This window comes from Ctenocephalides felis, unplaced genomic scaffold (genome assembly GCF_003426905.1).
Source record: "Ctenocephalides felis isolate EL2017-DRISC unplaced genomic scaffold, ASM342690v1 CF-g0.4_SCAFFOLD_01604, whole genome shotgun sequence".
Lineage (NCBI taxonomy): Eukaryota > Metazoa > Arthropoda > Insecta > Siphonaptera > Pulicidae > Ctenocephalides > Ctenocephalides felis.
Window position 1 is genome coordinate 20,998,635 of NW_020537758.1, and position 14,766 is coordinate 21,013,400.

General features: G+C 29.4%; 1 protein-coding gene across 1 annotated transcript in view; it reads right to left on the bottom strand.

The window, feature by feature from the left end:
- Nucleotides 1-14,404, bottom strand: part of LOC113373499 (matrix metalloproteinase-2-like) — a gene marked incomplete at its 5' end in the record, with an annotated part of 133,708 nt that extends 119,304 nt beyond the window's left edge. Inside the window, one exon of the mRNA XM_026613793.1 lies at nt 14,369-14,404. Within this exon, the coding sequence (XP_026469578.1) occupies nt 14,369-14,404 (36 nt within the window). The remainder of the gene's footprint in view (nt 1-14,368) is intronic.
- Between the last annotated feature and the right edge of the window lie 362 nt (nt 14,405-14,766).

The window sequence follows — 14,766 nt, forward strand, 5'->3', positions numbered from 1 at the left end:
GGATTCGCTCTTGTTCATCGTATAGTGAAATAATCTACTTAAGTTTTAAATTTTTCAAATATATAATAAATTAAACAAAAAAATCAAGTAAATGATGTACATAAAATTTCGAAGCGTCATAACCCAAATATATAAGATTACTCTTTGTATCGATAAATAAAGTTATTTATGATACTTAACATTCTATATCACTGCTAATCAATATCAAATATTCGAATTTAAAATAGTTAATTTTTTAGAAGTTAACATATCGATTTACAGTCTTTTAAAAAACCCTGAAAATTAATATAACACCAGATGCCCTTCAAAAGAACCCTATCGTATGTCCTGTCTTTTCGTCTAGTCTAACTGTAATCCGATACGCAGAATACAACAGCCTGAAAAGCCATACTTTGTATACCAAATCATAAAATTTAATAAGATATTCGAATAAAAAATATTTCACAAAATATTACGAGCTAATAAGTGGCTAGAGCGAAGGGTTCTAAATCAGAGCTTGCGAGTATGCTTGATGTCAAGCATAGTTAAAACGATTTTCCCTTGGAAATATAGATACCAAGATGTTTCCAAGTGAAAATAGTCCTTTCCATACATTAGTGCATCAATAAAAAAATTCATCACTATTACAGAAATTATAATAGAATTGGTCACAGAGAAGTCACAGTAATAATAGAATTGGTCACAACTTTTTGGGTTGATATCTATCAAGGTTTGGGCTAAATTGTTGTAGGATACTGTTGTTCAGAAAGTAGTTTAAATATTTATAAAACTGTCAATTAACCAGGTTTATAAATTAGATTATTTGGAAAAGAGTTTCATTTAGTACGAAACCAAGCGGTATATATAAAACAGTTCTGGCACTGGCATACTGTAAAAACAATTTTTCGATTACCACGGAATCAATGACAAAAAGACAAAGATGGTATTTTAGTAAATTAAAATAAATGATAATAAATGCAGAAATTCTTCTAAACGTTACCTACTTTTTCAACTAATAATCTTATAGAATTTCTAGATTCTGATTGGGACATTTTAGCAAACTTTACACACTGCTAATTGAAGATCTCAGGGAATCATAAGTTTAATAGACTACATAGATATGAAAAATTAATAAACAAAAACTACCAACGATTATTATGCAGGATATATTTGGTTTTTCATAAAAAGCTGCCTTAGATCAATTTTTAAAATATAACATAATCTTGCGGCTTCTGTGTAAAGTTAGAGAATACATTGGTAGGTACACCGTTATATGTTTTATTTCCTGAATTACCGAATAAATAATTTTTTTTACATAAAATAAGCTGATTAAATTAAGTTGTGTTAAATTACAACAGCATTATTAAATATTAAACTATTGTTTTTAACGGTCCCTTTAAATCCCTTTTATCATCCTGGCGCCCATAAAAGACCTGTGGCGCCCTTAGTCGATCGATAGCTCGTGTGGGTATTTACCACGTATTTTTATGTGGCGAGAAATATCTATGAAGAAGCAATATATTAAAGTCTGGCTTTTATTATTACTGGAAGTACGGTATAAAATATTTTATGCAGCCATTCAAAAAGCATATTATGCACTTAATGCAACATGGCAGATATAAAATTATTTTATGGAAGATTTATCATAAGATGATTATGAAGATATGTAATTAGAAATATGTAGTTTAATTTCATGAATTATTACGTTGAAATAATTAGTACTTAAAGTATTTAATTAAATTTTGGTTGAAAGATGCAAAAATGCGTTTCACGAAGTGTTAAGTATTAGTGCTATATTTTTGATATTCTGTTTTTAACACAAACGTAGACTCTCTCTGTAAAATATATAAATAATATCAAAAATAGTTCTTGTTTTAATTAAAATTCTTTGTGTAATAAATGATTGGAAAGAAAAGTATCCAACCTGTATGTATGTTAGAATTAAAATTGAACAAAGGAATAAATTACATTATTCAATATAAAATTTAAGTGAAGTATAAGTTGTTAATATTAGTTACACTATGAATATTTTATTATTATCAAAACAATAATATAATTTTTTTTTGGAAGATCAATTGCATTTTCTAGGTAATCCAAACTGGCTAACAGATTGAAAGTAATTTCTCTACATATGTAAATCTCTCCCTTAAAAAGATTTTTGCAATTTATTAACTCATCATAGGTAATGTACTTAATATTTATATAAATGAATAAGTGTTCTTTTTTGAATGTATTATATGTTTCTTACAATCTGTCCAATTGCTTATTAAAATTGTATTGTTTTGGATGAATTGAATAAATATTATATATTGTATACAATTATTGTTTACAAATCCTTATCGTTTATATATTTCAATATCAATATACTGATTATCGTATTTATATTTTTTTATTCAACAAAATAAATGTAGAGAAACATTAAACAACTACAAATCCGTAGAGAGAATAAAATCCTAAAGTTTTATAAGAAAAGAAGATTAATTCTAAATTGAAAAAAGAAGTGCTTCTAATAAATAACAGATTTGTTAAGATTCCACAAGGATAATTACTAAGTTATTTTCACAATAAGCGTTGAAATACCAACACATTTATACAAAACAAGAGCTGCCTCGAGGATTATCCAAACTCACTTTCTAGAGAACTATGCCACAACAGAAAAAAGAAAAAAGGCAGTCAGAAGATTTTGTATTATTTACAGTCATTTTTTCCCCAAGAATTTTACTTAATTCAAAAGTGTAAAATTCAAAAAATATATATCCAGTTTTTTCATTATAAAAAAATATTTGCCGAAACTAGTACTACGTTGGAGAAAAATTTGTTAGTTCATCTCGACAACATACTTTGTTCACAAATTATTGCATGATTATACAATATAATAAAATATATTTAGAAATAATAAGAAACTTACATATTTTACTAATGTTATTAATACAGTATTCAATAAAATAAATTACTAATAATGAATACCATACGACTGTTTTAAAGTTTGTACCAACAGAAGTACTGATACTTGATTTTTTTAACATGTTCTTACGAGTTCCGATAACGCTATGACTTCTGAGATATGTGCTTAATATCAAAGTATTCATGATTTAAATTCCAATAAGAGTTAAATAACTGATAACTTACCACATTATCTTCAACATAAGCCCTTTTAGTTCTGTTCTGTGTACTGCTAATCATAGAACAAGAAGCAAAGTGCATAAATGCAACAAGCACTAACGTTGTCCGAAGGAACATCTTGAAATACAGGCACTTCAAAACACAAATATAGAACTTTCGCAATATACACACAACAAAAATAAAATAATATTCAGCGAAGAGCACTCTGTTCAACTAGTAAATGCACCAAGAGCGTTATATGTAAACACAGCTTGCACAAGCTTTTAAGATCAGTAATTATATTTATTATAACTATAGTTATATTGTTATGGACTAAACTTCGAGTGATTATAGTAAGTCATTTGAATTTAATACACTTAACTTCAATAATTTAAATGTTTAACGATCACAATAAACAACACTAACGGACTGAGGTGCACGCGGTAGTCACCAGCGCGACCGGACCGGTTCAAATAGAAAGGGAAGCTATTAATTTCTAAGTATTCTGTAAAAACCACAAATTGCGTCAACGGGAACAAATCTGTTTGATTAGATTTCCGATTAAGTTTAAAATTTTGTACAACGAAAAATTCAGTTAAGAGATAATAAACATTTACGTCACTTGATACACATTTCCGCAAGTATTGAAATCATTTTCAAAATACCGTTATCTGTATAAAATATCCTGTGTCATGCTCGCGCATTTCGCCTCATCTCCTCCATGAGGGCTACTGATTCGTGCCAACTGTCAAAGGATCGTGTCAAACCTAGCGATCGAAGCGCTACCGCCGACGGTGAAGGCAAACTCCCGGCCGACGGCTGATTTTGAACTAACTGATAATAATGTGTCAATTGTGGCGCAAACAAAGATATTGTTATCGTGTGTGTGATTATAAATAAGTTCGATGTTTTGGAGTGTGTCCCCAGCGATGACGTTATGAATCGACCGGCGCCGTGCAAGGCTGCGCGGTCACTGAATTGTGTAGGAGAGCTCTCAGAGCAGCGACACCAGCGGGGTCGAACGCACGGCCGATCCTGAACGCTGTTCGCGGAGTCACATGTGAATGCAAGCCGCGTGGTGCTTTACAGAAGGACCGTTATTGTTGACTGGGGTGATATACGTGCGATAGGAAAAAACACTAGTCATTGGTGAATGGCATCGTGCCTTAAGGTAAATTGCTGGAACTTTTTTTTATAATTTTTTTTTAAACTTTAAAACCTTTTTTTTAAACCATTTTTTCAAAAAGTCTGCCAAAATGTTCAGAAACCTCTGAAAGGTAAAGATATTTGAAAAAAATTATTTTTATTTTTTTTGCGATTCTAGTGCTTTGCCTAGAAAAAGCTTGTAATAAAAAAGCACAATTAGTTCTTAATGGTAATTGAATTAATAAAATAATTATAGTACAAAATCGAAAATTTTACTTTCTAAAATTGAACAAAACAGATGGTTTTTATCAAAATTTATTGCGTTGCAATTTGTTTTTTCGGCATTACATTATTAACTTCCCGAAGGAGAAGTTTATGTTTTCATCAAAAAATCCGAATTGCTGATTTTATGTTTTCTCGACGTTTCAAGCCATTCTGAATCGAATGAGACCAAATTTGGAAAAAGTATGTATGTGTGTGTGTGTGTGTGCGTGTATGTGAACAGATTTTTGGCGTAAATCGACGTTTTCTCGAAAACGGCTAGACCTATTTCAAAAATTTAAAAGCCACTCGATGTATCTCCATGACGACTATTGTTTGTGCGACGATCGGCCAAGTCGTTTCTTTATAAATCGCAGAAAAGTAAAAAATTTTTCGTCTATGTTTTAGCCCGCAATTCTGAATCGATTTTGAAAATTCAAAAAACCGTTCGAAAGATATTGGTTGGGAATCGTGCTGATTAGTTTTTGGTAGAGATCGGCCGGGCCGTTTTCTTGTAATAAAGTTTAAAAAAAAAATTCAACGATTTTTATGATTATTTTTTTGGCGGTAGACACCATAATCTTCTAAATCATACTAAAATATGACGGCCCTACGACAACTCGTTTAGCTTTAAAAATTCGTCAAAGTTTGCAAAAATTAGTATGGTCTTTTTGGGATTTGTCAAACTTAGAACTTTCATCGACGTTTGCTCAAAAACGCTTGAACCGACTTCAGACATTTAAAAAGCATTTGATGAATCTCGATGAGGATTATCGTTTCTCAGTTTTGTGCGACGATCGTCGAGCCTTTTCTTTGTAATTTGAGAAAAAGTGTTAAACCTTTCGTCCACATTTAAGCTCACACTACCCAACCGATTTTAAAAAATCAAAAACTGTTCGAAAGATATTAGTTGGGAATGATACTGATTAGTTTTAGGTGAAAATCTACCGAATCGTTTTCTTGTAATTAACTGTTGAAAAAAAAATTAGGCCGATTTTTATTTGGCGAAATATATCATGGTCTTATAGAAATTACTGAATTGTTACGGCCTTACGACAAGTAGTTTAATTTTAAAAATTCATCAAAGTTTGGGAAAATGAGTAATTTTTTTTGACGTTTGTTAAAATTAAAATTAGATGATTTAGTTGGTATAACGATAGTGTACTTGGTCTTGAACATAGTAAACAATTAAAGTCCTTCGGAAACTGGTTCAATTATAATTATTGATTAATTAAAATTATTGATTTTTGAAAATTTGCTTTTAGAAAATACTCCGAGTTAACGTGTTCGTTCGTTGGTTTGCAATTATGTGTAATAAATCCACTCGGAATACTTATCACTCATAAATTAATTTATTTTTTATTGATTAAGTCGATTATTTACACATTTCGGGAAGTTCATGTAACTTGCCTCAAGGCAAAATACCAATACCAACTAGTGTAACAAACACTTTAGATAATCATGATTTGACCCATTTTTTAAACACAAAATATAGACCGAAATGGATATTGTTTGTAATTTATACAATCATCACTACTAGTTGCATAATTCATGTGCCACACTTTACAAACATGGAAAATGTTTTAGTATTTGAATAAAATAAATAAATAAAGCAGTATCTTATCTCTTTTGTAAGAAAAAGGTAGTACAGTAATTATCTCTAAACGGTTCGGAAAATATCTATAGTGCCTACTTCTAAGAATTTACAAGCCATAAGAATTTAATACAAATGTATAAATAAATATGATTAAACGAGATAATCATCTATAAATATAAGCTCGATATTTTTTTATCTTTTTTTGCTTATATGTGCTTCCCCTGCAAAACTGCTAGTATTGTATGTTGCCATTAATTAAATTAATTAAATATTGAACAAAATCGAAATATAAAAACTCATTCTAATATCAAAACTAGCAATTGGATTCTTTTTCGATTTTAGCATAAAAACAGAACATAAAAATATGCACTTCCTTAGAACACCTTATTTAACTCTTGTTTTTATTATAATGTATTCGAAATACTCGTACATTAGGTTGGGAAATAGCCTGCATAAAAAGTTGATTTCGAACACGTATCACGAAAACTCGAAACAGCTATTAAAGGGTATACACCGGTGAAACATCGAATGGGTTATCATGTTTTTACGAGCGATTCCCTGAGGTATTGGAAGGTGACGTGCCATCCATGTCCATTTAATTCCCTACTCAGGTATCATTTTTTGCGATTCTCAATTATAACGATTTCGGTTTGAATTGCATTTGCTAGTTTTTTTAGATGTCTTTTGGTTTAATTTTGATAAAAAAAGTCTTTTGAACTCCATTAAATCATATAAAGCATACTATAGTTTGTATGATGTATTGACAATGATATAGATTCCTCTAAACTATAAATATGATATAAAATGTAGATTCAACATTAGAAGAATCTATAAAAATGATGCAAAATCTAGATTCAGTTTTCAGAAAAATTCAGAAAATTTATCTGAATTTGTAATTGTTCTTTGAAACTGTAATGATGCATCATATAGGTACACTGTACATATTTCTAAATTATTGAAAGATATAAATAATTAAAGATATGAATAATGTGACAAATACATAATATTAAAAGTGATAAATAGTAGTATAATGGGTGTAAAATTACTACAATAATAGTAAATCCACTACAATTATAGTAAATACACTACAATAATAGTAAATCTACTACAATGCTTGTAGAAATACTACAATGTTTGTAAAAATACTACAATGGGTGTAAAATTACTACAATGTTTGTAAACAATACTACAATGAGTGTAAAATTACTACAATGTTTGTAAACAATACTACAATGGGTGTAAAATTACTACAATAATAGTAAATCCACTACAATAATAGTAAATCTACTACAATGATTGTAGAAATACTACAATGATTGTAAAAATACTACAATGGGTGTAAAATTACTACAATGTTTGTAAAAATACTACAATGGGTGTAAATATTCTGAAATGATTGTAAAAATACTACAATGGGTGTAAAATTACTACTTATATAATTGTGTTATTGAATTTATAATTAAAAGTGTAAAAATCTCATTTGAAAATAATTATCATTTTTTCCCAATCTTTGCGGTTTTGAGTTTAAAATATGGAAACAATGACATATGCATTCGTACAAAATAAGTGCAATTATTCGTCCATATATACAGCGTCAATATTGCGAAAAATTTTAATTACATCCACCTTGCAGTACAAATATAACACAAAACAATTAGCATTAATAAACATGACCATATTGTACATGAGCCTTGTGCAGTTGCATGTTGCACTCTATACATTTATGGCAATCGAAAATCTTCAAATAAGGTTAGAAAGAAATATAAAATGGAAAACAAACCAAAATGAAGTATAAGAATGGCCTTGCAATCGTTCGCTCAAAACAAGACTTCGACATAAACCAGTGACCGTGACCTATGAGACTTGTATTAGGTGCAAGTAATAAAAGTATCGTGAGGTCGATGTTTGGAATAAATTGACCAAAAATACTTGGACTGCATTTGACTGTCTAAAAGAGACAAAAATTGAACTACATGTCATGCATATTTTTAGGCCAATTATCTTATCTTATACCAAGGGCCGGTCTTGGGGTCCTCAGCGCCCGCATGCATTTTTTTTCCAAAAAGTTAAATTTTTAACACATTTTAAAAATATTGTCTACAAATTAGTACAAGATGCAGAGAAATTACATATTTCTTGAACGATATTAAAAAACTATATTATAAATTTTATATCCGAATCTCGTGTTGGCGCCCCCTAGGGCGTGCGCCCGCATTTTTCAATGTAGGATCTGCCTTGCTTATACCAATAAATAAGTAATTATTAAAAAATAAGAAATAATGATGCAATAATCTGGTCTCGCTGTAGCTACAATATTGTCCAGAAGCATGCAAAAATAAACTGAGTTACTATATTTCACATACATCCAACCTGGAGTTTATTTTTGTGTCTATTTTCGTCTAATTTTGTTTAAAATATAAAATATAATGCTTATTTATTAGGTACCAGAAATGATGATGCTATATACTAGTATAAGTATCTACTGTGTGTCAATTTTAAACCATTTTCCAATATGATTTGGTAATCAAATATTTTATTAAAGGACGAATTAGCTGTTATGCTGACTGTTTTTAAGGTTGTAGCTTTTTAGATGCTAACCCATACATTTGTTTATATAGATAATCATATAAATAATCTTTCACAAATTTTAAGCCGTGAAAACTGTAAACTATCAGAGTCGAAATTTACAAGAAACGTTATCTATGAAAAATGTAATCTACTAAAATTATAATATATCTAAAATGTAGGACTATTAAAATTTATTACTAGATCAACAATAAGTATAAGTATTATATGAATTAATCGTTACGGGCTCCTTTATTATTACTCATTTAAATTCTATTTCGATGACCATGACTTATAAGACTGATTGCATTGAGTGCAAGTAATAAAAGTATCGTGAGATCGATGTTTAAATGTCGGCAGGCCTATTGTTTAGAAAAATCGTGTTATTTTCGATTTGCTCGATTTGGAAGTTCGACTCGGCTACCATTAATCTGCGTTGTGCGAAAGGCTGACAACCTCTTAATTGAACGATCCTTGACCTTCGCTACAATTGACCACCCGACTAGCTCAGTACGATTCTACAAACGCACAAGGAAAAACAGGGATGAATCGATCGAATGAAATTTATTGAAAAGTACTAAATTATTAAACATTGACTCACTTGCACCAAAATATTGCGCCCTTAATCGATATTAAAAGTTCATGAAGAAGAAGCAAAAGCTATTACAATTCACTAATAAAAAAATTGGATAAGTCTAACAAAAAATTAATACGCCGAAGAAATTCTATTGGTAAAGGTTGCTCACTGAAAAAACTCTTTTTATATAGTTAATAATCTTTTAGAATCTCAATATCTTAAATACCCTGTACCCGTTAGCAAATAACCTCATTGAACCCAAGGTTCAGATTGGTTATAAGAAATAAATGATAAATAAAAAAAAAAAAATATCTTAAATGATTTTTTTAAAACAATAATAATAAAGACATTTAATGAGAGATACGTGTACGTCACATATGATGTATATTCTTTTAAAATTATTGTGGTTTAATGCTGTAAAGTGATACTCCTCTGAAAACATAAATCCAAACAAACATATAAGACAATAAACGATGAAAACTTTAAGCTATAAGGTGTGTAAAATATATCTTTACCTAATATTTCTAGAAAACAACTCAGTTTCTAATAGATGATATAGGTATATTTCTAATAGATAATATAGGTATATTGTTGCAATGCCCTGAAAGGCTATTTTCATTTATTGTGATATTTGAAATCTTCAACATAACATCAAACAAAAATCTGACATCACTACTGCTTGATATCAAGGTGGCCGAAGTAGGTATCGAACCCAAAACCATTGAGTCATGACCGGATCAATAGGTTTTTGTAACCTGGTAATAACTACTTTTCAACTTTCACAAAATTTCAAATTTCAGTTAGGTTTAAATATTGCATGTACTTTATATTATCCATCCCTGACAATATGAATTATGAATGTGTAGCAAAGCGAATGCAAAGTTATTATCGTAGGTGTCGGTCAATATAGTGGAAACACATGGGCAGGTTGTGAACAACTATGGGTTTATTACAACAAATAAAACTGCTTACAAATCGAAAATATAAATTTGAAGTGAGATACGATTATTTATGCTAAGCTTGCAGCATCTATGATAATAAAACGAGATATTAGAATAATTTGAAACAAGAATTTAAAGCGGTAGTTAATATTAAATTATCCCAAGAGCCGCGGCGCATTTGCAATAAATTGCAAGACGCTTAATCACCTAATAAAGTAACAGACTTGTTAATTTCGTTGATAATGTTTGCTGCAAGTTGTTTATTGCAGTTTTAGTGGGTAATATTAAGTTAGTCTTTGATTAAGATGTCCAATATTCAACATGATCATGTTCCGCTTTAAAATTAAGAGCTTCTTGTAATTTAAAAATAAATTCAAATATAGTCCTTATAATATTACTATAAATATATGAAAATCAATAAACTATTACTGATGAATGAACTATGAAATGAAAGCATTTGATAGTATATTCGAGGCATATTCACGAAACATAACTCAATATTCAAATTCAAAATTAAATAATTTCAATAGTTTCAAATGACATATTTTGTATATTATTATTTCTTTACAAGTTTTTTTTATAAAAAGAATTATAACATCAAGAAAGTTAGTTCAGGTTTTACATAAATCTACGTTCTTAGTGTAAAACCTCATACTTATTGAAAAAATACCAGTATATTCCATTTCTTTGGATATTTAATACCAGTTTATTTTTTTTGCTGTATTTATTATTTGAGGAATGTTCATTTTGCAAGTTAGCAAAGCTACAAATTAGCAACATATTGTTACATTCTTGTGCAAAAACAAAAGATCTTTTCTATCTAAATATCGCTAAATATATAATTACATAAACTAATGAAAAAAACTAAATTACATTCTGTACAGATTTTTATTAACTCATGCTGCTTTCTTTGAACAAACTGAAGAACTTTGGAATGTATGGATAAAAAAATTCTAATAGCAGTTGATTAATTATTGATAATTGACCGTATTTTATAAACCAAAAAATCCAGTAGTATTGTACATATCAATATTGAAGTGTTTTATTAAATTTTGGTTATAGTTATTTTCCGTCACACAGTTTCAATTGTTCTCAAGTTCCACAATTCACACAATGTTGAAGAATTATCATTATGAATTTTGTAATTTATATTATCTTTTTTATTTTTTTTGTAATCAATGTGAATTCAAATTTAAATTCTCGTACTATTACTATACCATTTTAAACTATATCTTATACAAAATAATTAAATTTTAATTGTTAAGATTAAGAATGTTTGAACTAAAATTAATTTAATTTGTTTTTGATCTAATTTGGCATAAATATGAACGTATGAAAATTATGTAATAATAATATGAAATAGATGAGAATATGACAAAAGTGGAGCCTGAGAAAGCGTAACCTGAATCAATTAGAAGTGACACCAGTTTTTGCTTGAAAATATAGATCTAAAATATTCTTATAAGCGAGAATTGACCTTTTTCAAATCAAAAATCAAAAATATAGCATCAGCATTGATAAAATTTTAATTATATCATCACAACATTTCATAGAACTGATAACTTCTTATTTCTGTTCAGAAAATAAGTAAACAATATGATTCTGCATTAGATTATTTAACCCGACATCAGGTTACTTGGACAAACGCTTAACCAACCTGATTAATCATTGATATATCTTTGGAAATGAAAACTTCGAGTATACGATAAATTAATTCATCACAACCGAATCATTCTATCACGACAGAATATCTCAATTAAGTCCACCAGTAATTTCCTGTCGGTAAATTGATGGTTTGACACGCAAGTAGAGGCGAATTGTGACGCAGAACCCACTCGTCGGCTCAAGGCCGTTCCTTTTAGGTATTATCAGAGGACTTTGGGCGCTCCGAACGTGACATATCGAGAAACAAGGGATTCCGCAACTGACACAACTAGACTAGACAACTGTACCAGCTGGGCAGGGCCGTATTCAGGGAAAGAGCACCTTTGGTTGTAGCCCAAGATTATTTATTTCTTTGTTCATCATACGATTTACTTATAATTTCCTTAGTGGACTATCTGGAAAATGTCATGATATTAACTAGTGGTGGAATTTGCTGGAACTTCCTGTGTCTTAATGAAATATTCGAAGAATATTAAATGTTTTCAATAGATTATATAAGTAGTGTTTAGAACTTTGGTTAGAGTTAGAATTTAAATCCCCATTATTTTTCGATATGGGATCGTTCAAGTATTACGTAAACAGATTTATTACAATTATTTATCTCCCCCCTACCCCCTTTGTCAGCAAAAGTAAGCAAATTTCTTACCAAAAATAAGCAAATTAATACCCCCCGTCCCCCTATAGTTCTCACGTACGGCCACTATTCAAAAAAATTAAAAAAAAATTAAATGATTGAAAATTTAAAAAAAAAATAAAAATTATTTCCAAGAAAGCAATCGTTTTGTCAACATATGCAGAAAGTTTTTTAAATCATTCAAATCGGATGCTTAGTTCTCTCAAAAACTGCCATATTTTGCACATTTAGCCCTGTATCTCCAAAACGGTAGGACCTGCCTTTGCCAAAATCTAATTACCACTTCTCCCCATCATTACGAATCGATTATTTTAAATCGATTGATCCGTTCTTTTAAAAGCGGACATTTTAGCACTTTCCGCTCCATATCTCCAAAGCCGATGGACCTGCCTTTGCCAAAAACTAATCAGCATCCTATCAATATAAATCGATTGTTTTTTGAATTTTTCAAATCGGTTCATCCATTCGCCCAAAATCGTCTACCGACGAAAAATTGTCTCCACACACATACACACACACATACGCACATTCTTTTTTTTTAGGTATGCCAAAATGTTCAGAAACCGCTGAAACGTCAAGATATGCAACAATTTTCATTTTTGACTTTCGGCCCATTACTATAACTTATCCTACGGGAAGTTAATTAATTGTCTATATACTCTGGACTACATTACACTACACTATCAAACTATTACAAAAAGTGCTATAATACTTGAGAAAACCTGATAGTCAATAATTTGATTCGATATGAAATGCATGTAATATAAAATAATTTTATTCAAAAATGAATGAATCACCACATCTTCAAACCTATACCTTCAAGTAAAAGTTTTTAACTAGAAGTTTTAAAGATGGAAACCATTAAGTTATAACATTTAAGAAGTAATGAATTCTACCATTTATCATTGCAAATACAAATGCAATACTTTCTAAATAAATAGCATAACCTTCATTCATAAATTATATCTCAAATTTGATAAATAGCTTATGTAATTATAATCTGACAGGAGCATATATATTAATTTAGATGGAGATAATTGCTTCATAGTTTGCTCAGTCAGATAGTGATTGACTAAAAGTGACCAAATTAAATAAAACCTTTAATTCCTAATAGCCAATTTTATACCCAATTATAGGATCTTTTTAAACAGATGAAGCAAACAACTAATGACCTTAGGGCTCAAATCAAAACTACCACTTGTAAACAAAATTTTAGTTTACAAAACTATAATTTGCCTATTTGGACTTATGGCATTGAACTTTGGGGTTGTGCTAGTAAGTCCAATATTGTTTTTATTCAATGTGCCCGAACAATGATTTTGAAACAAGTCGCTGATACCCCCTGGTTCATCAGCAATCAAACTATCCGTAATGATCTTAACATTCCATATATTGTAGACGTAATTAGCAGCAATAGCCTTCACCATCACTTAAAACTGGAAACACACTAAAACCACATAGATTCAGCACTACTCGGGATCTCTAATTCAAGAAGACTGAAGACGAAAATTCCATAGGATTTATATTAATTTATTTTAATTAACTAATTAGTTAACTGAGCAATGGAGCAGTTCTATTCTATTATTATATTTATTATTATTATTTTTTTTTCTTATAATTTTCATTATTATTATTTCTATTCATTTGTTATTATTATTATTCAATTTAGTTATTCTTTTTTTTCTTTACTTTACATTATAGATTTGTTTAGATTATGTTCTCACAGTAGCTCATAGATTTATTCACTTTATTCTGATTGTTACATACAAATTTAATAGCAAAATATGTTCTTTTATCACATAAATTTATTTTATGCCTTATAAATTCAATGTACAAGTGTTACTTAGAAACATAAATGAAATCATGGTCATATCATGGCGAATAAATATGTCATCGCTTACCTTAATAGATAAGCAACAGCAACAATCAGGATCATTTTATCACTATTTGAATTATTCGTCTAAAATTCTAAATACACTACACTACACTATAAAATCAGTACATATTACAAAACTACTAAATTGCTAAAATATTTGTTCGATTAGCAACACACGCATTAGAACTCATGCACAAATCCCTACTGTCATTTACTTAAAATTTAGCAATATGGTACCCTGTATTGAGATTAGATCATTTAAATACCTGGATCAGATTAATGCACAAAAACATTTGAAGACTAGACTTTCAAAACATATGTAAAAATGTAATAAAGAGTACAATATTTGATATTTTAATTTACTTACAAACGATATTATAAATACTAAATAGAATTTACAACTTACATTCCCACACCAACTCC